Genomic DNA, 26,127 nt, shown 5'->3' with positions numbered 1-26,127 from the left:
GGTCTCTGGTGGCCCAATGTCCTGAACTCGGCTCTCCCACCTCAGAGGCTCAGGTCTGACACCACCCTGGAGCACCAAGACCCTGTCAGCCACATGGCCAGGCACATGGACCCTGTCAGCCACATGGCCAGGTACATGGGGTTTTTCTTGCCTTTTGGGAAGTCTGAGGTCTTCTGCCAGTGTTCAGTAGGTGTTTTGTAGGAGTTGTTCCACATGTAGATGTATTTGTGGGGAGGAAGGTGATCTCCACAACTTACTCCTCCGCCATCTTGAAGGTCCCCCCATCCTCTCTTTAACTCCTACATCTAATCTATCCCATGTGCCTGCTGACTGTCTATGAAATATCCTGAATCTGCTTTGAATCCATCCTCATTCTCATTTTTCCATTTCCACTGTAAACACTTTATCTCAGGGCACCATTGTTCCTGGTCTTTATTCTTGCAACAGCATCCTGTCTTTTCCCTCTCCAATCCACTGTGGTTAAATTGTTTTTCCAAAATAATAATCCAGTCCTGGCTCCAACCAGACTGCCCCAGCGCAAACACTTCATTGGTTTTCACTTGCCAAGTGAATAAAATAGAAATCCTTGAACATGTCCTACATGTTCTAATTCCTACAAAATATAAGTGTTTTCTACCTCTCTCATCATTCTCTTCCTTTCCCTGCCTCTGTTCTCAGACATAATAAACTTCCTTCAGCTCCCAAAATGGACTCTACTTTCTCCTGCTTCAGGAGTTTTGCCTTTGTTGGCCCCTCTGCCCAGAATGCAGCAGAGCGACTAACTCCTGCTCCTCCTTTTGGTCTCAACTGATATAAAAAGGCGTTAGAGAAAGTTTAGTGACCCCACTAACTATTTCACATTCCCTATTCTGTATTCCTGTACATACTATAATTTGCCTCAAGACATTTTTCACAGACAGATTTTTATTTACATATTTTTATAATTATTTATTTTATATCCCTCATTAGACTGTAAATTTAATGAGGGTAGGATCATGTCTGTTTTTCTCATCATAGTATATTCAGCACCTAGTACAGTGCCTAGCTCAGTATAGATATTCATTAAAAATTGTTTGAGGGCTTCCCTCGTGGCACAGTGGTTGAGAGTCCGCCTGCTGATGCAGGGGACATGGGTTCGTGCCCCAGTCCGGGAAGATCACACATGCCGCGGAGCAGCTGGGCCTGTGAGCCATGGCCACTGAGCCTGCACGTCCGGAGCCTGTGCTCCACAGTGGGAGAGGCCACAGCAGTGGGAGGCCCATGTACCGCAAAAAAAAAAAAAAAAAAAATTGTTTTGAAAACAGGAATGATGAACATCATCATTTTATTTGTATTATGTATTTGCAAACTGCTTACTAGAGAAAAATTATGAAAGGACAGAAATCTATAATTCTCCCTAAATTTTGTCCTTAATTTCTAGTACAGTTCAAGAAATTTTATTGAATGATTAAATTGGCTCCTCTCCATGTATCTCCTAGCTCAGTAAATGGCACCATAATTCAAATAGTCACCAAGCTTAAAACTCAAAGTCACTCCAGATTGGGTTTTTTCCCTTCACTTTCACATGTTTAATTAATCACAGAAACGAATCTACTCTAAATCCTAAAAACCCACTTCCACTGACTCTATCCAAGCCTCCATTATCTTTCCTATAAATTATTACAATAGCAACCACTCTGAACTTGTTCCACACTAATCTCCCCATTACTCATCCATCTGGGGAGTCATTCTACCCTGAATACACAATATTGACACTCTGTTTAAAATCCTATATTGCCATATTAATATATTTGGCATCCTATTATGATGTGTAAGTGATTTTCAGTGACACAGAAAAAATGATCACACTATAGCATTCAGTATAAAAATCAGAATGCAGAACACATTTGCAAAATGATCCTAATTTTGCTAAGTAAAAAAATAATGTATGCATGTTCAGGGGCATGTAGAAGAAGAAGAAAGAGGAGGAAAAGGAAGAGATGAAAGTGGAAGAGAAGGAGATGGAAGAGGAGGGGGAGGAAGAAAAAGAGGAATGTTTATAAACCAAATAGTAAATGTGAATATCCCTGGACAATGTAATTATAGATTATTCTCACTTTCTACTGTATAACACATTTTCTACAGCAAAAAAAAATTCCTTTTCTAATTTTTAAAAGGGAAATAAAAGATCATTTAAAAGTCTCTGATTGGGCTTCCCTGGTGGCACAGTGGTTGGGAGTCCGCCTGCCTATGCAGGGGACACAGGTTCGTGCCCCAGTCGGGAGGATCCCACATGCCGCGGAGTGGCTGGGCCCGTGAGCCATGGCTGCTGAGTCTGTGCGTCCGGAGCCTGTGCTCTGCAACGGGAGAGGCCGCGGTGGTGAGAGGCCCGCGTACCAGAAAAAAAAAAAAAAAGTCTCTGACTTCCCTGGCATCTAATAGGGTTAAAATCCTAAAGCATGTATAAATTTATGAGCAAAGAATTATTAATAGAAAAACAAGAAGCCATTGGCCAGGCTTAGATGGATAGATTTACCATGCATATGGGTTTTATATTTTACATTGTTCATGAAAAAGGCAATAATCAAGTGTTTGAATAAAAATGCATCAGTATTTCATGGTGTTCTGCATAGAACATGATTCTTGTAAAGGAAAGCAAGACTCACAGTTTGCCTTCTGAACAAGTTTGAAACAACTGCTCTAGGACTGCAATCTGTGCTATTAATGAACTCACGTACTTACCTATCCATGCCTTTGAAAGCACCATCTCCCATTCCCTGACTGCAATACCACCCTTTCAAATGCTTCCTTGCTTCTTCCTCTGTACTCCCATAGCACATAAGTGTTCTGCTACTATAAAACTTATTACTCAGAGCTGTAATTATGCATTAGTCTCCTCCAGGATTCCATGACCTCCTTGAGCATGGTAACATTGCTATTTCAGTTTGGATCACCATGTGTCTGATCACCATGTGTCTGATAAGAATAAGTGATGAATCATACGTATATGTGTGCATGGGTATATACATATATACACAATTCTAAGCAATTTAAAGTAATAAAATATTATGGGGTGATATTATTAGTTATTACAACGCATTCTATCAGTGTTCAAAATTAGGTGGAAAGTTTCTTCTCTTCTTCTAACTCTTGTAGTAGCTAGATGTATCACATGAACAAGTTATTTAGTTTCTTTCATATTCGGCATCTCCCTCCATAGAATGAATGAATTAGAATATGACACCAGAGATCCATTTAATATTTAACAGTTTAAGACTCACTGCATAGAAAATTTATACTATTTAGATTATCCTCCAAAAGCTCAAGAAAACATATTTTACAAAACAAAAAGATACTAAATTCTACTTACTCAAAGAGCCTTGGCTCTTCAACCATTCCAAGTTGGTTTAATAATTTAAATGTAATACAGCCATCCTTCATTGTTTTATCCAGAACAATTATACTGAGAACAAAATAATAGGCTACAAAACAAAAATATGGAATGCAATTCATGTTATTTTTTAACTTTGGTTTGGTGGAGATATGCATGTAAATATATATTTATGTAATCTAGGCATATATAATATCTGCAAATAATATTGTGAGGCACTCATTTGGTACATATGTAATATATTTTACCTATTGTTAATCTTTTTTTAACATTTATTTATTCGGCTGTGCCGGGTCTTGGTTGTGGCATGTGGCCTGCAGGATCTTTAGTTGTGGTATGCGAACTCTTAGTTGCGAACTCTTAGTTCCTTGACCAGGGATCAAACCAGGCCCCCTGCATTGGGAGCACGTAGTCTTAGCCACTGGACTACCAGGGAAATTCCCTCTTGTTAATTTTTAACTGGTCTTGAAAATGAGGAATAAAAGCTTGCCAGACAGTCATGGGTATGGTGAAAAGTTGGTCAAATAATTAGTAAATACTAACTTGTCTGCAAATCGAAAAATATCAGAATTTAGGTCAATTAAACAATTTTTCTCTATCAATAGCACATCTAAGGTAAATATGATAAGGTTCCTTAATCATCTGATTAATAGTCCTAGCTAAATTTGCTTGACAAATATAATTCCCGATTTCACTGGTTGTTTTGGAATGACCGTAAAATTAGACAGTCCTATACAGAGTGAGCTCACAGTAGTTCTTTTTCAAAATTCCCGTACAAAAAAATTGATATATCTTTCAGAGGCAAAGATGCTGAACTCATCCCTATACCCGATATTGTCTGGTGTACACAGAAATTTCTTACTCTCCGTGAATTTTCCCAGTATTGTGCAAAACTCTTGGAAGACAATGTATATAAACAGAACATGGGATAGATGAACTTTTCTTGTGAAATACATATGTACTAAAATTGTGCATGCTAGCCATTAAATGTTGCTACTCAACAGCCCAGAGTAACTTCTTGCCTATGCCAGATGCTTAGTACTACCTCAAATAAGGTAATGGATTTATAATTGACCCTCATCAATTGCTAACACAAAAGACATAAAGGAACACTTCTTACTTTGAAGTGACTGCCCAGCTTTAGATAAAATACTTTGGTTCCCTCACCCAAAAAAGTGGGTGCTCATACTTGCTCAGATGATTCCTGGCAGTATGATATATTGAGATGTTACATAATAAGCCTGCCTCCTGCTACAAGTGTATAGACATTCTGGGTGTAAATTGAAAACAGGACAAAGCTCAGATGAAGGAAGAGAAAATATCAGGAGACAGCAATGAAGAGAAATTAAAGGCAAGGCTTAAGAAGAACTGAAGCCCTGTATCTGCATGGGACTTGAGAACTGGGTGTAGCATGGAGACAAAGGATGAAGTGTCAATTTCCATGGTACAGCAGGAGACAACACTAAGTGATGGAGCTACAATGAAAAACATTGCACAGTCAGGGACCTTAGCTCTCTGCTTTGTCATTGAAAGAGAAACTTGAAAAATTCTTCCTACTGGTTGTGTATGGGTCTTAAGTGGAAAAATAAATTCCTTAAGACTAAATAAAACTCCAGGTAACACAGAATTTAAATTTACAAGTCCCCATTGGCTAAGGACCTCCAAAAATTTACATGAAAAATCCTCTAGTATTATGGTAACTAAATTCTGGAAAAAACAAAATCCAACTTGTTCCTGAAGGGAGAATTTTGAAGAAGAGCAGACTGATGAGAGTTTTCTGTTAAAATGTGACATGAATCTTTATTTTGAAATAACACAAATATTTTTTTCTTTAATAGAGACTTGAACTGACCACTGAGACTAGAAAATAACAACAAATCATGCATAAATTAATAGGTGGATAAATAAATACATATATACATACATAAGTTTAACCAGAAGAAAAATATAGATTATCTGCAGGGGACAATTAGACTGCTAATAAATGATAAGAAAATTATCTTAAAATGAGAGAATTAATATCTTCAAAGTACTCAATGAAAAAACTCTCAATGTAGAATTCTATTCCGGACTAAATTTACATTCCAGAGTAAGAAAAAGATAAGGACATTTTCAAGGAAACAAACAAACAAACTGAGAAACATTACTTAGTGAAAAGTCATTAAGGATCTATTTTAGCAAGATAGAAATTAAGTCCCAAAGGAAGGAGTTGGGAAGGGAGGAAAGGACAAGATAAAATGTAGAAAACTGAAATTGGTAAATATAAGTGAGCATTTGATTAATGATAATATTCATAATAATTATTTATTGTTAAATAAGTGAAATAAAATACTACTGAATATAATACTGAGGATAGAAAAGAAGACACAAGGTTCAAAGGCTCTATGAGACAAATTGTTGTTGTGATAAAATCTGATAAAATAGTCTGTGAGGCAAAAAAAAAATGCATTTTTATTTATGAAGCACAAAAAAAGAGCAAAGTAAAGCAAATCACCAGGAGAATATGATAATCCTGAAGCTTTATGTAGCTAAAACTCACAGTCTCAGAATACATAAAGCCAAAACCTAAACAATATAACTCCTGCTAAAATGGAAGATTTAAACAGGACTCAAATTGTCACATAGAGAAAATGTACAAGATGTGACTGAAAATTACCCATTATACCAAGAACAAAGAAAATCACAACTCTGGTGAGAAAAGACAATCGACTAATGCCAGCACTGAAATGAATCAGAGGCTGGGATTATCTGACAAGGATTTTAAAGGAACTGTCCTAAAAATCCTTCCAAGTCAGAGTCTCTTGAAAAAAAATGAAGGAATAGCAAAATCTCAGCCAAGAAATAGAAGCTATAAAAGAAAATAAAAGTAGACATTACATAAATGACAAATACCATAATGGATACAGAACTCACTGGACAGCCTCAATAGCAGAGTGGAAATGAAAGAGGATAGAAATCAGTGAACTGGAGAACAGATCGATCTGCCTGAAACTCCACCTGAAAACAGAGAGAAAACAGACTGAGAAAAAAAAATGGACAGAATCTCAGGGACCTGTGGGAGTATAACAAAAGAATTATAATTAAGCTTCAGAAAACTAGAAACAAAGAAAAATCTCTTGAAAGCAGCCAAAGAGAAATGATGTGTTAACTACAGGAGAACACCAAATTGAGTTACAATGGATTTCTCATGTGAAAACACAGAAGCCAAAAGGAAGAGACACGGCATTTTTCAAGTGCTAAAAGAAGGAACTCAACTCTAAATCTTATACCCAGAAAAACTATCCTTTGAGAATAAAGGAGAAATAAAGACATTCTCAGACAAAGAAAAACTTAAAGGATTTCTCTTTAACAGACCCATTCTTAAATATTGTAAGAAGGAACACAGAGGAATTGATGAAATAAATAATCTTGGAATATCAGAAACAAAAAGGTAATAATGGGAAGAGAAGAAATATGGGTACGTACAATAAATTATCCTTATCCTTGTGAATTTATACATCATATTTGATACTTGAAGTAAAAATTATCACATGATCCGATACTCAAGACAATGATATATAAAAGTGGAGAATGTAAAATAACCTAAATGGAAGTGAAGTTCCCACGTTTCACTTGACGTGGTAAATGTTGATACCAGTAAACTGTGAAAAATCACATATGCATATTATAATTGTGGTAGACCTCCCCAAATATGTCCGTGCCCTAATCTCTGGAACCTGTGAATATGTTACCTGAAATGGCAAAGGATAATTAAGATCTCAAATGGAATTAAGATTGCTAATCAGCTGCCCTTAAAATAAAGAGGTTATCTTGAATTATCCAAGTGGGCCCAATGCAGTCCCAAAGATTGTAATCACAAACCCTTAAAGGTAGAAGAGGAAGACAGAAGAAGAGAATCAGAAAAAGAGATGTGATACAGAAGAAAGGTCAAATTGATTATTTCTTCTTTATTCTTCTTGGCAATGATTATTTCAGATATTCTGGGGTATGTACTTTTCAATATAAATTTAAAACAAGGTTGTCTGTGTTTAAAGGTACAAACAGAACTATAAAACTGTTAGAAAAAAATTGGGGGTGAAAATCTTCAGGACCTAGGGCTCAGCAAAGAATTCTTAGATACCGAAAGCATAGTCCATGAAAGGAAAACATGATAAATTAGACCTCATCAAAAGTAAACACTTTTGCCCTTGTGAAAGCCCTTGTGAAGAAGATGAAAAGACAGTCAAGTTTCAGACTGGGAAAAAATAATTGCAAACCAAATCTTCAACAAGGAAACAAGGACTACTATCAAAAATATATAAAGAATCCTCAAAACTCAATAGTTAAAAAAACTCCAATTGGAAAATGAGCAAAAGACACACTTCACCAAAGAGGATATACAGAGAAGATACACAATCTCATAAGCCATTAAGGCAACAAAGATTAATACCTCAACAAGGCATCACTATATACCTATCAGGAGGGATAATTTTTTTAAATAATGACAACACCAAATGCTAGTAAGAAGACACTCATTATATCACTCATACTTTGCTGCAGGTAATGTAAAATGGTCAGCCACACTGAAAAACACTTTCTCAATTTCTTATAAGGTTAAATGTACAATTAACTTCTGACCCAGCATTTGTATTCCTGGGCCTTTCTAACAGAGAAATGATAACCTAAATTCACACAAAAACTTTTATACAAATATCCACAGCAACTTTAATCATAATAGCCAAATCTAAACACATGCCTAATGTCCTACAAGAGATGAGTGATTAAACAAACTTCAGTACGTACGTACTGTGGAATACTACTCAGCAATAAAACGGAATGAATTATTGATACATGCTGGATGAACCTCCAGAGAATCATGCTGACTTTAAAAAGGCCAATTAAAAGGTCACATAGTGAACGATTCCCTTTATATAACATTTTCAAAATGACAAAATTTTAGGCGTGTATTAATGGATGTCAGGGATTAGAAACAGCAGGACAAGAAGCTGGTATATATGGCTATAAAAGTGCCACCCAAAGGGTCTGGTAGTGATGGAACTGTCCAATATCTTCACTGTGGTGATAGATACAGAGCCCTATATGATGATTAAGTTGTACAGAGCTAAACACACACACACACACACACACACACACACACCAGTGAGGAAATATAAATAAAATGGATGGATTCTAGCAATATCAGTATCATGTGGTAATGATATTACATTTATTCTATAGTGCTACAAAATTTTACCACTGAAGAAAACTGAATAAATTGTACACAGGATCCCTCTGCATTATTTCTTATATCTGCATGTGAATCTAAATTTTAATTCAATAAAAATTTTAAATTAAAAAATGGATGAGCCCAATTCTGAATGACAGGGCACATCACAAATGTTTAAAGAGTATCTTAAAAATTGATAATAACTTTGACTGCAAAACATCTGCAATAACTGACCTAAAATATTTTTAAATAATAAGAGTCTATTTTAAATATTTATTCCCCAGTAACCAAGATCAATGGCAGTGACTGGAAACTTATTTCATAAGATTCTTCATATCATAGGATTTGCTTTTATTTATAAAGCACTTTAAGATCTTGCTCTCCAAACAGAATAATTTTACTTTTTTAAATAGCTCCTCATAAATCTAATTAGTTATTACATTTCTGAGATTCTCTTCTGTTCTTCAAATTTTTTCCTCTTGTCTAAATATATTGGGAAGATTATTATTTACTTGCATATTTTTGTATTTATATAATTTAGTTTCAGTTTCTGAAAGGGTGGTAATAATGTAGACAGATGTCTTAAACTCTGTAAGCTGACATAACTCTAAACGTGGGAAGAAGAATCATGGAAATTGGGGGTAAAAAAAAAAAGACCTTGATTTTTTTGGAAGAATATTACCCAAAGCATATGCTCATTTTATTCAAAAATTAAGTCCTTATTTGAATTTGTATAACTGGCTCTAACAAAATTTAAAGTTCCTTGAAAGTACATTTTGAGATTTGAATTTTGAATAAAAATATGAATTACTATATAAAACTAATCAATTGTTCATTTGTTAAAAATGTTAACTTACTACAGAATGGATTTGTGCCAACAGTATCCAAAAATACAGTGGTCCTGAGAGTTCTGTTCTCTATTCTCTCTTTTAAAACATCTTTCCATAGCTCAGTTTGATAACCTGAGATTTGAGAAATAGAATATTAGTAATTGGACTTTTATCAAATAGCATACAAAAATATCAAATCACTAAAAGAACTAAAGGATCAATGTATTATGATAATTATTATAATTTATGAATTTTTATAATTAAAAAATCATTTTTCAAATAATTTCACATTCTATTTATTTCAACTACAGTAACAACTCTTAAATTCAAGATTCACAAATAAATCTACTCCCTGGAAACCTTATCAGAGCTTTGCACATGCCATATAGTTAAAGTCCATTTGTATAAGTTTTTACTATTACAAATGCAGAATTTTACTTGAAACTCTTTTCAGTTAATTCAGCAGAATAAATTGATTAGATAAAACTTGAACACAGAATTTAGCTCCATGAGCACAGCCTTCAATTATCCTATATACACATTCATACAGATACAGTACGCATATGTATACATTATATATACAATGTATATATTATAGATAGCATCTATGTACACTATATATTGTATGTATAATATATATTTCAGATACAAACAATATTTGTACATACAGAATATATAACATATACACACACACATATTTAATATGCTTCCTACTTCATGTATGTGTCTGTTTCCACACTGCTACCTCCGAATTCGAAATTTGAATGCAGTAGAAAGAATACTGAATTGAAAATTCAGAGATTTAACTCCCGTTTTCACTTGTGCCCTTCAGCAATCCATATGTTCACACGGGGTCACAATTTCCTCATTTATATGGAAAAGCAACGGGACCAGAAAAGCAATCCCCAACATGAGGACTGAAGAAAACTAATCCCACAAGATATTTTGTGGACAGAAGGGGTCTATGAGGAAATAAGTCATGCAAAGCCTGCATATTGCCTGCCTCTTCTAGCAATTCTCTAGTATATTAGTATAAACCTCCTGTGAAAGAAAACCGCAGGAGGCTGTTTAATTCAGCCTTTGTAATTGCTACCCATTTCATTGAGGTTACTTGGCTTTGGAAACATTTCTGGTAGAGCCTATCATGATACTGATCAGATGTCTACATGCCCATGACACGCTTGGGGTCTGGTATTGTCTTTGGCAAACCCTGAACAAACAGCCTCTGAGATTCTTTCCAGCTCTAACATTCTATTTTTTATATGGATTCTTTTTTTCTCTATAATTTCCCACTGGCAGGCTTTAGTTATCAAAAGTTGCAACACTTAACTGCTCTTAAGTTTATTGATTTAGATGGTGTGAACCATGCGTGATTCATATCTACTTGCTAATAGCAAATGAAAAGCTAACCATGGTTCACACCTCTTCACTTGTTAAGAATTCCCTTAAAAATACAAACTAACAAACAAACAAAACCCTCAGTACCACTAAGAATGCACAAGTTTCTTTCTTTAGTGGAAATATAGATGGATGCTAAAGAGTGAGATCCTTTTGTGAATCAAGAACAAGTATCATCATGAGACGACCAAATGCGCCCACAACATGGAACACAGAAAGGAGGTTGACCAAGTTCCTCTCACTAAGAATCTGAAAAATATTTAGTAGGAAATAACTATTTTCTCTGTTCCACGGAAAATTTTTCCATAAAATGTTAATAGCATATTCACAAGTAAGTATGAAACCTTCCAGCAGAAATTACTAACAAAATTACATTGTTCATTTTCCACAAAGAAGTATAGTAAGTATGATAATCTCTCTTACCTAGTTTAGGACACGATTTTTCCTTAAAGTCGGCACAATCCACACATGAACCAGTCTTGTAATCTTTGTACGAATGACAAGGAAATGAAATAAAATTGCAGCTTGTCTCCAAAGCTGCCATGAATAAGTAAACTGCTCTCTGATGGTCGCATTTAATAAATTCAAGTCCTTAAGTGTTCAAAGTCAAGCAGTTAGATGTATTAAGCCAAGTTCAAGTAAGTTTGAAAAAAAAATATTAAGTTCTACCTAATGCTGTGCACTGTATGAATATCAAAGTGCTGACTACAATGCAGTTTTATCTCAGGCACCTAAACAAATGTTACCATTTAAAACTTAAATGTAATATGCCTTTTACATGAGATTTATTAGAAATTTTTCTAAAGTAATAACACAGCAAAAATGTTTAATTTCAATTATTCAACAAACTCTACACACAGTGCTACCATATTTAATAACTAGTGTACACATATCTCCCTTCTAAACTCTCACGCTTAACATTTCTATTCAGTGTCAGAGATGAATGTGAAACAAGGCGACATTAAAACTTTATCATGTCCCTTTCCTTTCCTAACTTCTCACATCCCTATCCCTTTAACCAAACTTCTCTAGTTGCAGTGGCCTTTAATGATGTGGTACGTGACTGGTTGCCACTGTAGACCTCAGAACATTTTTTTGCCATAGCTCTGAAGTGAGCCAAATTCCACACCTGGAGATGTTGCTCAGCTATTTATGTACAGAATAACCAAGTGCAGAAGTTCATAAATCTGTGTTTGTACAATACTATGGTAATGGTAAAAATTAAATCCTGAAGCCAAACTTGTGTTATATAACTTTGCTATACATGCTTCTTCATTGACTTATAACTTCTCCTAATGTTTAAAATGATAAACTAAAACTGTTGAGACTATAATGTAATAGGTTTCACCCATAACCAAATGGGATGTCTACTGGTAACATTTATGAACCGAGAAGGATCACATTAAACCATTTTCCACCAATAACTCCTGAATCATGAGCAATGGTGATAAAAAAAATCTTGCCCCCAGATTAATAAGGGAAAAAAGTAAACTGATTTTCTTTCATTATTTTGACTCACGCACAATTTATTCTAAAATACTATTGGTATACCTGAAAAAATTGATTTAGGACAGCCAGGTTGCTTTTTCCCTCCATTTGGATAGAAATCTATATGTCCCAAGGGTTCTTTAATGCCTAAACCTGAGAAGAAAAGCACCCAAGAATCACAAAGTAAATATAATCAGGTCAGCAACACTTATGTAAAACAAAATCTCCTATAAAATCCTTTGAAAGTGACTCAAAATTTGAATTGAAAATAAGATAAATGCTATTTTTTAAAAGCTGAGTTTTTCTGGTATTAATTCCTCAATTAATTCCTCATGCAAATTATGTTTCATTAATTTAACACATTTACATGTGATCAGTTTATTATGGGTCCATCACAGTTCTTTGCGCTATGAATATATAAGTGAAAAAGGAAAATAGAGCAAAAATCCTTATCATAGTGGAAATTACATCCTAATGGGAGAAAGACATAATAAACAAGTAAAAATACAGTATGTCAGATAATAATAAGTGCTGTAGAGAAAAATTAAGTAGAATAAGGAACAGTGAATGCCTAGTGAGTGTGTTAGGTTGCACTTTTAAGTAGTTTGGTTGGGGAATTTCCCACTGAGGAGGTGAGAATTGAGCAGAGATGTGAAGGATGTGAGCAACGCAGTGAGTCAAGAAGGTATCTGTGTGCACATGGAGTATTCAAAGAATCCAGGTTAGCTGGTGTATTGCGTGAGAAAGAGCATTGGAGGAAATGAAGCCAAGTCATTTAGGATCTTTTAGGTGAGTGTGATCATTCGCTCTCATTCTGGATAATAATGTGTAGGATTTGGTGCTAGACTCACTAACTGGAAAAATCGAACGCTGCTTCTGCTAGAACAAGTTGTGCCAGAGTGACACGAAACATGTAGCTATGATTTAAGAGTTTCTGTATACACTTGTCCATTGATATCCATGGGATATTGGTTCCAAGACTCCCCCCGCCAGTCTCCCGCCCTCCCACACGGACACCAAAATCTGAGGATGCTCAAGTCCCATATATAAAATGGCGCAGCACAGTCGTCCCTCTGTGCCCAAGAGTTCCACATCCGCAGATACGGACGGCCAACTGTATCTGTAGAGCCTTGGGGCACCAGGGAAGATGCAAGTTCTGGGTGCATTACCACTATGGGGTCTATAACCCAGGGGAGCCATAGGAAGGAAAGAGGTTAGCAAGCTCAGAATATTCAGGACTGCGGTTAGATATAAAATCTTGCTGCCAAGTAAGATTGCAATGCTTTGGGTTGGGGTACAAGAAATTTCCTACAACATAATGAACTCTTGAGAGAGATCAGCAATAGATTCAGTACAATGAAGATAAATACTTGGGTCTGACGGTACGGATTAAGTTGCAGTTAGTTGATTTAGTTCTAGTATGTATCGGAACACGATAACAGCTAGTGAGGTGTTAGCAGGGCATGAGGACACTGGGCAGGTACATTACAGGGGAGGGGATACAGCATATAAGGAAAGACAAAGGACACCTTACATGACTTCCTTAGAACTCCCTGGAATCCAGGGAAGCATATGTATGATTTGATTGTGACAGTGGTGAGGGTATGCTAACCAATTCCTCTACATTCCATTATCCACTTAGCTTGTGGAATTTTAGTAAGGAAGGACAGTCTTCTAAATATAACCCCAAAAAAGTCCAATAATTTTGGAGATCTTTACAATTTCCTCCTATCTGAACTCAACATAGAGTTCCAAGACTAGGGTGTTTCAGGTTTAGAGCCATCATTTTCTCCAATCTGCTTCTGAAGTAAAATCAAACCAAGAAGACTGCTCAGGAATCAGGAAGAAGCAAAAGATATTTATTATTACAAGCAGCCCTTGATTCAGGCATGTCATTTCCCTTTTATCAGATGGAAGGGGCAGGGCAGCTTGGTCTGCTTAGGCCATTCATTCTTTTGATTTCAAGAAGGGTGGGGAGAGCAGATATGGCTTTCTAATTTTCTTTTTATTGTAAAATATAAAACCTACATGCAGAAAAGAACATAAAACTAAAGATTAATTAATGAATATAAAGCAAATAGCCACTTAGCTACCACACCCATGTCAGGAAATAGAACCTAGAAACTCCCAGTGTGACCTTAACCCAGTAACTAGCTTCTTACTTTTCTATAAAACTAAGAACCATGTTTACTTTTAATTTTTTTTTTCTTTTTTGCTATTGCTATTCTTTACCTTCCACGGATGCCTCTAAAACAATATATTTTAGATTAGCTCATTTTGGAAATATATTTGTATTTGTATTCATATTTGTATCTGGCTTCTTTCAATTATCAGTATATTTGTGATATTAAACCACATTGTCAGGTGTAAATGTAGTCATTCATTTGTAATCATTCATTGCTATATAGTATTTTATTGAATGAACATACTACAACTTATTTATCCATTCTGTTGGTGGACATATGTTGTTTCAAATTTGGGGTTAATATGTGTTAATACTATGAACATTCTTGAACACACACATCAATGCATATGTGAAGGAATATCTGTTGGTTTTATACCTAGGAGTAGAATTGCTGTGTTATAGAATATGAATATCTTCAATTTTAATAAATAATCCTAAATAATTTGCCAAAGAGGTTGTACCAATTTACGCCCTACCAACAACATGTGAACATTTCTGTTATTCTACATCCTCTCCAATAAATGGTCTTGTAAGGCTTTCTAATTTTAGTCATTCTGGTAGGCATGTGCTGTTTCACTGGGGTTTTAATTTACATGTTTCTGCTCACTGAAGATTTTAAGAACTTTCCATTGCCTAGTTGGAATTTCTCTTTTGTAAAATGTCTGTTCAAGTCTTGATTTTTTTTAATTAAGTTGTATTTTTCTTTATTACTGATGTATAGTGCTTACTTATCTCTTTTCCTGTTTTGCCTTGCTGTTAGCTTTCATAAAGTGTTCTTTAGTGAAGTTCTCAATTTTAATATAATCGGACATCTTAATGTTTGAATTTGGCTTATGCTTTTTCATGCACACTGAAGAAAAATGTTATGAAGATTTTTTAAATAATATCTTGTAATATTACAAGCAATATTTATTGCTTTTCCTTTCACATTTATACACACCATAGGAAAAGAATTTTTGTGTTTTATGGGAGTTAGAGACCTTTTTATTTCATTTTGAGTTTTCAGTTGACTGACACAGAACCACTTATCAGAAAGTCTACAAATAACAAATGTTAAGAAAAGGGAACCCTCGTACATGGTTGGCGGGAATGTAAATTTGTGCAGACACTATGGAAAACAGTATGGAGGTTCCTTAAAAAACTAAAAATAGAACTACCATATGATCCAGCAATTCCACTCCTGGGTGTATATCTGGAATAAATGAAAACACCAATTTGAAAAGTTACATGCTCCCCAGTGTTCAAAACAGTACTATGTACAACAGCCATGACATGGAAGCAACCCATCAACAACTGGATTAAGAATATGTGAATGGAATATTATTTAGCCATAAAAAATGAAATATTGACATTTGCAGCAACATGGATTGATCTAAAGAATATTATGCACAGTGAAATAAGTCAGACAAAGAAAAACAAATACGATATTACTTATAAGTGGAATCTAAAATATAATACAAATAAATGTATATACAAAACAGAAACAGACACACAGACATAGAAAACAAATTTATGGTTACCAAAGGGGAGAGAGCAGGAGGAGGGACAAATTAGGAGTATGGGATTAATACATCAAACAGATAAGCAACAGGGTTTACTGTATAGCACAGGGAATTATACCCAATATCTTGTAATAACTTATAGTGGAATATAATCTGTAAAAAAAAAAAAAAGAGAAACACTATCCTGTATACCTGAAACTAACACAATATTGTAAATCAACTATTCTTCAATTAAAAAAATGAAACCCAGAAAAAAAAAGAATCATTTTCACACCGTCCAGCAGTACCAAACTCATAATAAATGTAATAAGTCCCATAACTCTGTTTTCTTTTTTTTTTTTTTGTGGTACGCTGGCCTCTCACTGCTATGGCCTCTCCCATTGCGGAGCACAGGCTCCGGACACGCAGGCCCGGCGGCCATGGCTCACGGGCCCAGCCGCTCCGCGGCATGTGGGATCCTCCCAGACCGGGGCACAAACCCGCATCCCCTGCATCGGCAGGCGGACTCTCAACCACTGCGCCACCAGGGAAGCCCTGTTTTGCGGTGTTTTTTTTTTACTGACTTTTTGGTCACCCTTACACTAATGACACTGTCTCCACTATTACCATTTCATAAGACTTGATATCCGGAAGCACATGTGTTTGCACTTTTTTCTTCTTCAAGAACACTTTAACAGGGGCTTCCCTGGTGGCGCAGTGGTTAAGAATCCACCTGCCAATGCAGGGGACATGGGTTCGAACCCTGGTCCGGGAAGATCCCACATGCTGCAGAGCAGCTAAGCCTGTACGCCAGAACTACTGAGCCTGCACTCTAGAGCCCGCTAGCCACAACGACTGAAGCCTGTGTGCCTAGAGCCCGTGCTCCGCAACAAGAGAAGCCCCCAGTCGCCACAAGTAGAGGAAGCCCGCACGCAGCAACAAAGACCCAACACAGCCAAAAATGAACAAATAAATTAATTTAAAAAAAAAGAATAATAATACTTGACCCTTTGCATTTCCATGTTAATTTTATAATTAGCTTGTGAGGTTATTTAAAAAATATTGGCTTTTGACAAAGATTGCATTGAATCTGTAGGTCAACTTGCAAAAATTGACATGTATACAACACTCACATTCATATGTGTGGTTTAGTTCCTTTTTATTTTGGTCTGCAATGTTTTGTGGTTTTCTGCGTAGAGCACTTGCACAATTTTCTTAAGAGTTATTTCTAGATTTTATCTTATTAAAATGGTATAATTCTAAAGTTTTATTTGCTAACTCTTATTGCTGGTTCCTAGAAAGAATTGAATTTTGTATATATAGCTTATATTCAACAACCTTGCTAAATTTTCCTGTGAATTCTAATTATCTGGAGATTCTTTGGGGTTATCTATGTATGCAAACATATCATCTGAAAATGATTTTATATTTTTATATCTTTTAATACTTTTCTCCCCTTACTGCACTTAAGACATCCAGTAAAATGTTGCTTCAGAATGACTAGACTAGGCATCCTTTTCCAGTTCCCAGTCTCAGAAAGAAAGTCTTCCAAATTCCATCATCAACGTGACATTTTCTACAGATTTTTGAATAGATATATTTTAACAGATTGTGGAATTTTACTTCTTTTCCCAATTTTCCAGTTTTTGCCATACATAAATTCTCCCTAAAGCTTTTTCTTGATTTGATTGAGATTATTAAATGAATTTTCTCCCTTATTCTTTTGCTAAGATGAATTAAGAAACTGATTTTTGAATGTTAAACTACATTTGCTTTTTGATAATAAATCCAAATGGATGTGATTCAGTACCAATTTTATATGCTGCTGGCTTACTAATTTTATATTTTATGCAGAATTTTTGCATCTATGATTATTACAGAGAATGTCCAGCAAACTGTCTTTTCTGCAATGTCTTTCTCAACTTTTGACATTAAGTTTGTGATGGCTTTCTAAAAAGGTTGCAAACCATTTCCTATTTATTTGTTATTATCTGAAGGTGTTTGTGAAACAGTGGTCTTATTTATCACTTAATTGTTTGGTAGAGAACAAAAACTTTCCTGGGAATTTACTCTGATGGAAGGCTTTAAATTACAGTTTCTATTTTATCAATAGTTAAAAAACTCTTCAAACTTTCCCTTTTCATTTGTCAGTTTGGTAAATGCTTTTGCTTTTCATAAGAATTTTTATATTTCATATATCATACCATATGGTCATATATTTTCATATTTATTTGCAAAATATTGTTCATTACATTGCTTTGTGATGATTTTAATATCTATAGTATCTGTAACACTGTCTCCTTTATTATTATTGATATTAGTTGTGTTTTCTCTCCTTGTCCTTTCTGTTTTCTTCTCTCCAAGGACTCATTACTCTGGAGGGTGATATATAAAGTTCAAGCATTCTATGTTCCTTTCATTTTATTGAAAGAAGGTAAAAATGACATAGTTTTAAATAATTAATGTTGTCTTTTTAAAGTGCAAATTTTTGGCTTTTTATATCACTTCTAATTGATATTTTTATTCCATTTTTGTATGTTTATCATCAACTTCTTAATATCTATGGGTATGTTTTATGTTTAATTCTTAATTTCCCAAGATAGATGCTTAGATTATTGATTTTCAGCCTTTTAAGATATCTGTAACTGGACATTTATTTCTAGTCATGGCTTTTGCTGACTCCAACAAACTTTAATATGTAGTAACTTTAATACTATTGAATCAAAATATTTTATATTTCCATTATTATTTATTCTTCCTTCATTAGTTATCTAAAAATATGTTTCTTCTAAAAATATATGGATTTTCTACTTATATTTTTCTTATTTATTTATAGTTTAATTGCTTTGAATATAGAGAATACTACCTTTTATGCTTCCCCCTCTATGAAAATTTTGAGAATATTTTTAAGGCCCAGTGTATAATGTTTCTCTAAAATATCCATGGTGCTTTAGAAGAATGTATATTCTCCAGTTGTTGGGTATAATGTTTTATAAATGTCCATTAGATCAATTTTTCTAATTAAAATCTCCCAGTATGATTGCGCAGTTGCTTTTCTTTCTGCAATGGGATAGTGTAAAGTTTGCTTTATGTAATTTTAAGCCATGTTATTAGGTATATACAAACTATCTTCCTGATGAGTTGAAAGTTTTATAATTTTAAGCCTTTCTGTTTCTACTAATTTTGAGATAAAATTATTTTAGTCTAAGTTAATGTATGTAGATTCACCACCTTTTGGTGGATAATATTTGCATATCAATGTTCTACTTTCACATATTCTGCTTCCTTACTGTTATATATGTCTTTAATAAATAACACATAATTGAATTTTTGTCTTTTTAGCTAAGTGTGACACCATATTTTAATTAAATCTAATAGGCTAAATTTCATTTAGGCTATTTACATTTAATGGTATAGCTGGGTTTAATTTTACCATCATATTATTTACTTCTATTTACTTTGTCTGATCTTTATGATTCTTTCTCTCCTTTCTTGCCTTCTTTTGGACTTAAAAAAAATTATTCCCTTTTGTCCTCCATTGCTTTGGAAGTTATATACTCTTTTACTCTTTTCTTTTTGGATACCTAGAGATTTAACAGAAAGCCTTGATTTATAAATACCAACTGTTGACAATTACTTTTAACCTTTCTTCCATACAATTAAAGGAACAAAAAATGCTTGAACTTCAGTTAACAGCCCCCAAAATATGCTATTTTTGTAATATATTTTAATCCTCTCTATATATTCCAAATTTCATAAAACAATGTGTTTTATGCCATCAACATCCATTTAGATTGAACTGTATTTTACCATTTTCAATAGTCTTCCTTCCTGAATAGCCATCAAAGGATAATTTTCCTTCTTTTGATGACAGTTTCTCTCAGTGTATACTTGTCTGAAACTATATAGTTTCCTTTTTTTTTTTCCTGAAACAGATTGGGATACTAGGCAGCTGTTTTCTTTCACCATATTGGAAATATAACTCTATTCTTTCCTAGCTTCCACTGTTTCTGTTGAGAAACTAGTTATAATTTGGGTCATTTTTTATTCATTTAATTTTATGCTGTATGCTTTGTTGTGGTCTTTTCTGTAACTCTACTATCATGTGTCTCAATGAGGACGTCTATTTATTCACATTGGAATTAACTGCATTCCAATTTTTTTATTGATTATAATTCCTCAGTTTTTAGAAATTCTGAGATATTATCTTTAGATATCATTTCTGTCCCATTTTTCTCTCCTTTTATTTTGAATTTGAATGAAACATGATTGACCTTCTCACTATTTATCCTATGTACCCCTTACCTCTCTGTATGGTCTGCTCTCTGATTTTTGCTCCGTATTGTACCCTTTTACTTTATTCTAGAAACAGACTTCTCACCTATTTTCCAAGTCACTCGCTTTCTCTTTTTACCTGATTCAAAATTTTTGTTCAACCCATTCAATAATTGTCAATTATTTTATTTTTTAAGTTAAAAACTTTTTATTATTTTTATCAAATATAATAGGTCATATTTATACTTAAATGTCATTCTCTGCTGATATTTGCGGTCTTATCTTATCTCTTTGAAAATATTAAGCACGTTTTAGCCAGTGTATAATAATTCCAATAGTTGCAGGCCTATGGGTCTGTTTCTGCTGATTATTGTTTCTGTTGGTTCTCATGCACGTTTCTTGCTTCAAGTGTACCTGGCTATCTTTATTTGGATGCTGGACATTTAAAAATATATTTATAGGGCTTCCCTGGTGGCGCAGTGGTTGAGAGTCTGCCTGCCGATGCAGGGGACGCGGGTTCGTGCCCCGGTACAGGAAGATCCTACATGCCGCAGAGCGGCTGGGCCCATGAGCCATGGCCGCTGAGCCTGCACGTCCGGAGGCTGTGCTCCGCAATGGGAGGGGCCACAACAGTGAGAGGCCCGCGTACCGCAAAAAAAAAAAAAATATATATATATATATATTTATAAAAATAATTTGAGACCAAGGATGATGTGATCTTCCTACAAAAAAGGACTATTATTGGCTTCTATCAGGTACCTAGCAGGTCCAACAATCCAAGAGCTCCTTAAACAAAACACAATAAATGAGATTTTTCTGGCAACTTCAGATTATTAAAAGCTTTTCTAGAGATTATAAAAAGGCTGGTTTATTTCAAGTTTACCTTTATTCCTATAGCGCTACCCTTTGGGGTCCTAAAAAGTAGTATAAGATGTTTTACAAGCCTCATATGAGGGTTTCAAAAACACTTCCCATATTCTCTACACCAGAGGAAAGTGACTCCAAATTACCAGTTCATCTCCCTGGAATTTTTCTGTCTTCTGGATATTAGACTGGTAATTTTTTCCTGATATCCCAGCAGGAATGTTTGTTCAAATTACCTAATCAACAATTATGAAAGGCAACATAGCTTCCTTAACATATACAACTGAAAAAGGACAAGAATTACTGGCAAGTAGAAAATGCACTCATAGGTTAGTATTTAAGGAAAGGGCAGTATCTCATTCAGAGATTCCTTGAGACAGGTGAATATGCAGTATCAAAAATCTGTGTTCCTCATTTGTGATAGTCATAAAAAGATCAGTTAAAGGTGCCAACTATGTGGCATCTAGTGGAAAGTTAGATTTGATAAGCTGAGTCATCAAAAGATATTAAGAATATAAGACAATCCAAACAGTTTATTAGGAAAAGTCAAAAATGCAAACAAAAACAATAAAAAGTATGAAGAGCCAATTCAAAAGGCGATAAGCAGAATTGAAGTTGGAATTTCAAAAAGAAGAGTTCAAAGTTGCAGGGTAATTGGCACTAGGTGTGCTGTGTGTGGGAATGTTAAGCTGATATACAGGGCTAGAGAAAGAAAACGTGAAAGGTTGAGGGTATCAGAACTATGAGACTTTAGGCACTGACTCTCTGTATGATGTAGATGAACTTAGATTCCAAATAAAGAGCATAATTGTTCTGATTATAGGCTCAGCCCATGGGCATATAGACACAGAATTTGAAAAATTGTCATCTATGGCATTAATGGTATTTATATATCTCACAGAATCATTGGTATGGATCACCACAGGGTAAATTCAGAATAATATGGGAGAAAATAAATTACCTGGACCAAAGAGAAAATAAACCTGAGGAAACAGGGAGTTGGGAGCAGTCTTTGGGTCACTTCCTCCTGTCTCTGCCTTAGCACTATATCCTCCCCATGCACCCCAACCAAACACATGTAAATTTCCAGTTAATTTGAGCAGCATACTTGTGAAGTGCAGATTTTGGAATCAGAAGATTCTATTTCAAATTCTGACTCTGCCTCCTACTGGCCTTGTCACCTTGACCTGAGCCTCTTCTCCATTTGTAAAAGGGGGATGATAACGTTTACTTACTCATGGGGACTTAGGAGAATCCCATAATTAATTCACATAAAGAACTTGAAGTGCCTCGTATATAGGAAGTACTCAATAAATATTAGTACCATCAGTTTCAACTCAGGAAGGGGATCTGGGCCATCTAAAATATTATCTGAAAGTGTCCAACGCACTCTGGTTAAAACGATCAATAGTTGGTTAGACATTTTGAGGAAAATAATTAAAAATCTTTAGGGAAAAGTACTCTCTCTGTGCCTGAAGATCTGTGCTGAGTTTGAGTTGACATACAACAAAGTGATAAAATGATAAGAGAGAATGGTAATCTAAATGCATCAGGGACATTAAGCATGAGGGAAGTTGTAATCAAATCAATAAAATGTTAATAACATGAAAAGGATGAAGTATATTTTTTTTATCAAATTTCAGTTTTTTTAGGATGACATGACATTTCTTGAAACCTGAAGGAGGAAAGCTGAAGGCAAAGAGTTCCATTGGACACCACAGGTTTTCGCTAACTCCAAGAAATGTTGCTTGTGGGAAATATAATCACTATATAATTACAGTCTTATCACTTCATCCACTACTCTCTCTTATTAAGTTTTCCTGTTCCCCAGTGTCTACATCTCCTTTTCTATTTTCAAATAATTAAGCAATAAATCCTATGTTGTTACCATTGGTATCAGTGTGTATGACATCCACAATATGTGCATCAGTGTAATCTAATTTGCCATTTGATGGTTTTCCAGAGAATTGTGGTCCAGCAGGGTCAAGACCTGAAATTCAAGAAAGAAGCTATTAATCTATTAATCAAGTCATACTACAGAGTTCAGTAGGTCATATGCTTGCATTATTATTACATTATAAACATAATGAGCCTATATAGTTTTAGCTTAAACCTGTCCAAAAACAAATCTAACAATAAATGAAATTAGATGAATAGCAAGTATCTTCTTTATTTGAATAATCTTTTTTCCAGTGTTCAGAGTTCATCAATGATGTAGTGTTAAGCCACACTACAGATGCCTAGACAAAATATTGTGGGGTTTTTTTTTAGCATTTTTACTTAAGAAGTAATTAGGAATACACTGATTGATAGTAAATCTCTATGTAATAGAAAGTAACTACTACTACTGCTGAGGAGGGGAAATAATAAATACTATCCTGGTCCTGTCTTGAGCCTCATTCTGCACCAGCTCATCCTGGATCTCTCTATAGGTCTAAAATGTTAAGTGCAGTTTGAGCTTGGAATAAAACATATTTATTATTAGCTTATCATTCATTTCTCACAAAAGTTTCCCGCATACACATAAGAAAAATATATTAAAAGTTTCATAAAATACAGATATTATTTCTGGTATACTTGAAATTCTCAATAAAAATTTGAAGCTCATGACCTACTGCAGTGTGTCAAAAAAGGTGGGGAGGACATGAAATGCAATGCCTTGAGAACATCTATGCAATAGGGCAACAATCATCTTAAAAAGTAAAATATAATATTGCTTTATCTCAGTACCTTCTGTTAGCCCTAGTTTATTTGGCCCACATGACTGAATGAGACAGAAACTTCTCTCTTCCTATAAATTGTTCTGATGTAGAATCACTGCATTTGCTGGCTTTTTAAACCCTGATGATTGCTTGGCATGTGGAACCATTCAAACTAGACTATATGTGAATCAACACACCTTAAAATAAAGTAGGATTACCAGCAGATCAAATTGAGCTAGTATGGTGGTTGAAAGAGAATGGACTTTGGATGCTAGAGGCCTTTGTATAAATCCTGGCTTAGCTGTTACTAACTTTTTGACGCTCCTGCATTCATTCAGTTAACCTCAACTTTCACATCCATATAATGAGAATCAAGTTAAAACTGATCAAAGTAAGTAAGGTATACTTAAGGTTTGTAAAGATCCTAAATATCTAAACAAGTTATTCACCTCTACCCTCCCTCTTTGTTAACTTAAGACTCTAGTATTAACATTTGAAATTATTACAAATCATCTATGGGAATAGATCTCAATAATTCTAAAAAGCTAAATTAACTGGGGAAGGATAGTTTTTAAATCACCACCATTCCTAAAGGGAAGCCTGAACGTCCATGTCAGCATTATTTGGTTACTAAGCTTTGTGGATGCAGTAACCTTGTTAAGGAAATACAAGGAGAACTGGGGTCCAGAATCCCTCAGGCATGGATATCAACTCCTGATCCTCCCTTCTAGTGTTCAAGTAAAATTGTTAAAAGAATTAAAATACATTAAAGTTTCTAAAATTTAAGTACATGGTAATAGGTTATCTTCTTAGTCAATACATGAAAAAAGTTTTACATTTAAGGGGCCAAACTTTCCTTAGGATTGATACAATAATGTGTCCTTAAAATTCATATGGGACTGCAGAAATTAATCATTTTCCTCTCATTTCTATATGGGTAATTTAAGTTTGGTGAAGAAATAAGTAAGACTTAAGAGTCTAACCAAACAAAGACCAGCATCTGAATATGATATAGAAAAAAAAAGTTTGTGCATCATTTCCTTTCCTTAAATATTGCCCCTGTTAAATGTTAAATAAAGTAATAACTTCTGATGCTAAAAGTATATTAAATATTAATTTTGTCAAAAATATTTTACCTGTTATTCTTCCAACTTGACCATGAAATATCTTTCCAACAAATCCACTAATATGAGCCCCTAAGCTCACACCTATGAAATGAAAATTATCAAGAGATGCTCCATGCCCCTGCAATTCAAAATACAATGTTACAATTTTCATTTCAGAAAATCACAAATTATGCCTGTTGCATCAATATTCTAAAATTCATTATTTTTTCTGGTTTAATCCATTTCTGGGAGACAGGGAATGGGATTTTATAATTTCAAATAACTATATCTTTGTTCAACTTTTTCCATAAAATATCTGATTTTTCTGTACAGTTTTAATACCATTAAATTTTTATTTAAAAATTTAGAAAACGTCATTTTTATCTAGAATAGCATATGCAAAATAATACATTTAATTAATAAAGCATTTTGTAATAATAATAACAAAACTAACTTTGTGCTAGCTACCTTGGTATGTGTTTTTTAAATCTCATATGTAATATTTACAATAGTCCTATGAGTTACATATTTTTATCCTATTGCCTAAAACTTTCCCCAGCATCTATTAAATACTGAATAAATACCGTTTGATAATGAGTTGCCCAAAGTCTCATATACTTATTACTATAAGGGAAAAAGACTTGAAATCCAGGTCTGTTCAACTCCAAAATATAAACTAATCTACCTCCCTTTTTTATCTGTAGATTGTGTCAATAACTTTAGGAAGACCGAACCGTGTGAAAAATCATCCTTACTTTGGAGATGATAAAATGAGACTCAGAGATTTTAAGTGATTTCCCCCAGCACAATCTGGAGAGTAATGGAGTCTGATCTTCCAAGCCCAAGTTTTGAACACCTTCTAGAGTCTCAGCCCAGGGGAGGGGGAGGGGGGCATTAGGAACTTAAATGAGGAAGATTTCTTCTACCACACTCTCAGGAAGCAGGTCATGGTCCATTCTACACAGTGACACATCCAATGGCTTACAGAAAGATGTGGAAAATTTACTCTAATGAGAAACTAGATTCAGGTTTTCCAGGCACAGAATGATAATTTTCTTCAACCAATTTCTCAGACCAATGCCTGGAACCTCCAGGGAGTATCACTCTCAACTTCAGTGCTACTGAACTTTTCATCCCTTCTCCTTAATACGGAGACTTTGCAAGCAAAAGCACTGTTAGAAATCTAATACTACAATTTTCCTAAATTTCTCTACTTAACATT

At 34.5% G+C, this 26,127-nt stretch overlaps 1 protein-coding gene across 1 annotated transcript in view; it reads right to left on the bottom strand.

Annotated features, from left to right (window-relative positions):
• The window catches only part of LIPI (lipase I), a 74,788-nt gene that overhangs the window by 29,261 nt on the left and 19,400 nt on the right, over nt 1-26,127 (bottom strand). The window contains exons 3-8 of the mRNA XM_070045424.1: nt 24,936-25,044; nt 22,986-23,087; nt 12,356-12,445; nt 11,228-11,395; nt 9,434-9,538; nt 3,350-3,461 (exon numbers count right to left, since the gene is read on the bottom strand). Coding sequence (XP_069901525.1) covers nt 3,350-3,461; nt 9,434-9,538; nt 11,228-11,395; nt 12,356-12,445; nt 22,986-23,087; nt 24,936-25,044 — 686 coding nt within the window. The remainder of the gene's footprint in view (nt 1-3,349; nt 3,462-9,433; nt 9,539-11,227; nt 11,396-12,355; nt 12,446-22,985; nt 23,088-24,935; nt 25,045-26,127) is intronic.

The sequence above is a fragment of the Globicephala melas genome, chromosome 4 (assembly GCF_963455315.2).
Source record: "Globicephala melas chromosome 4, mGloMel1.2, whole genome shotgun sequence".
NCBI classification, from domain to species: domain Eukaryota; kingdom Metazoa; phylum Chordata; class Mammalia; order Artiodactyla; family Delphinidae; genus Globicephala; species Globicephala melas.
Note: the sequence above shows the minus strand (reverse complement) of the source record. Positions and strands in the feature narration are given on the sequence as shown.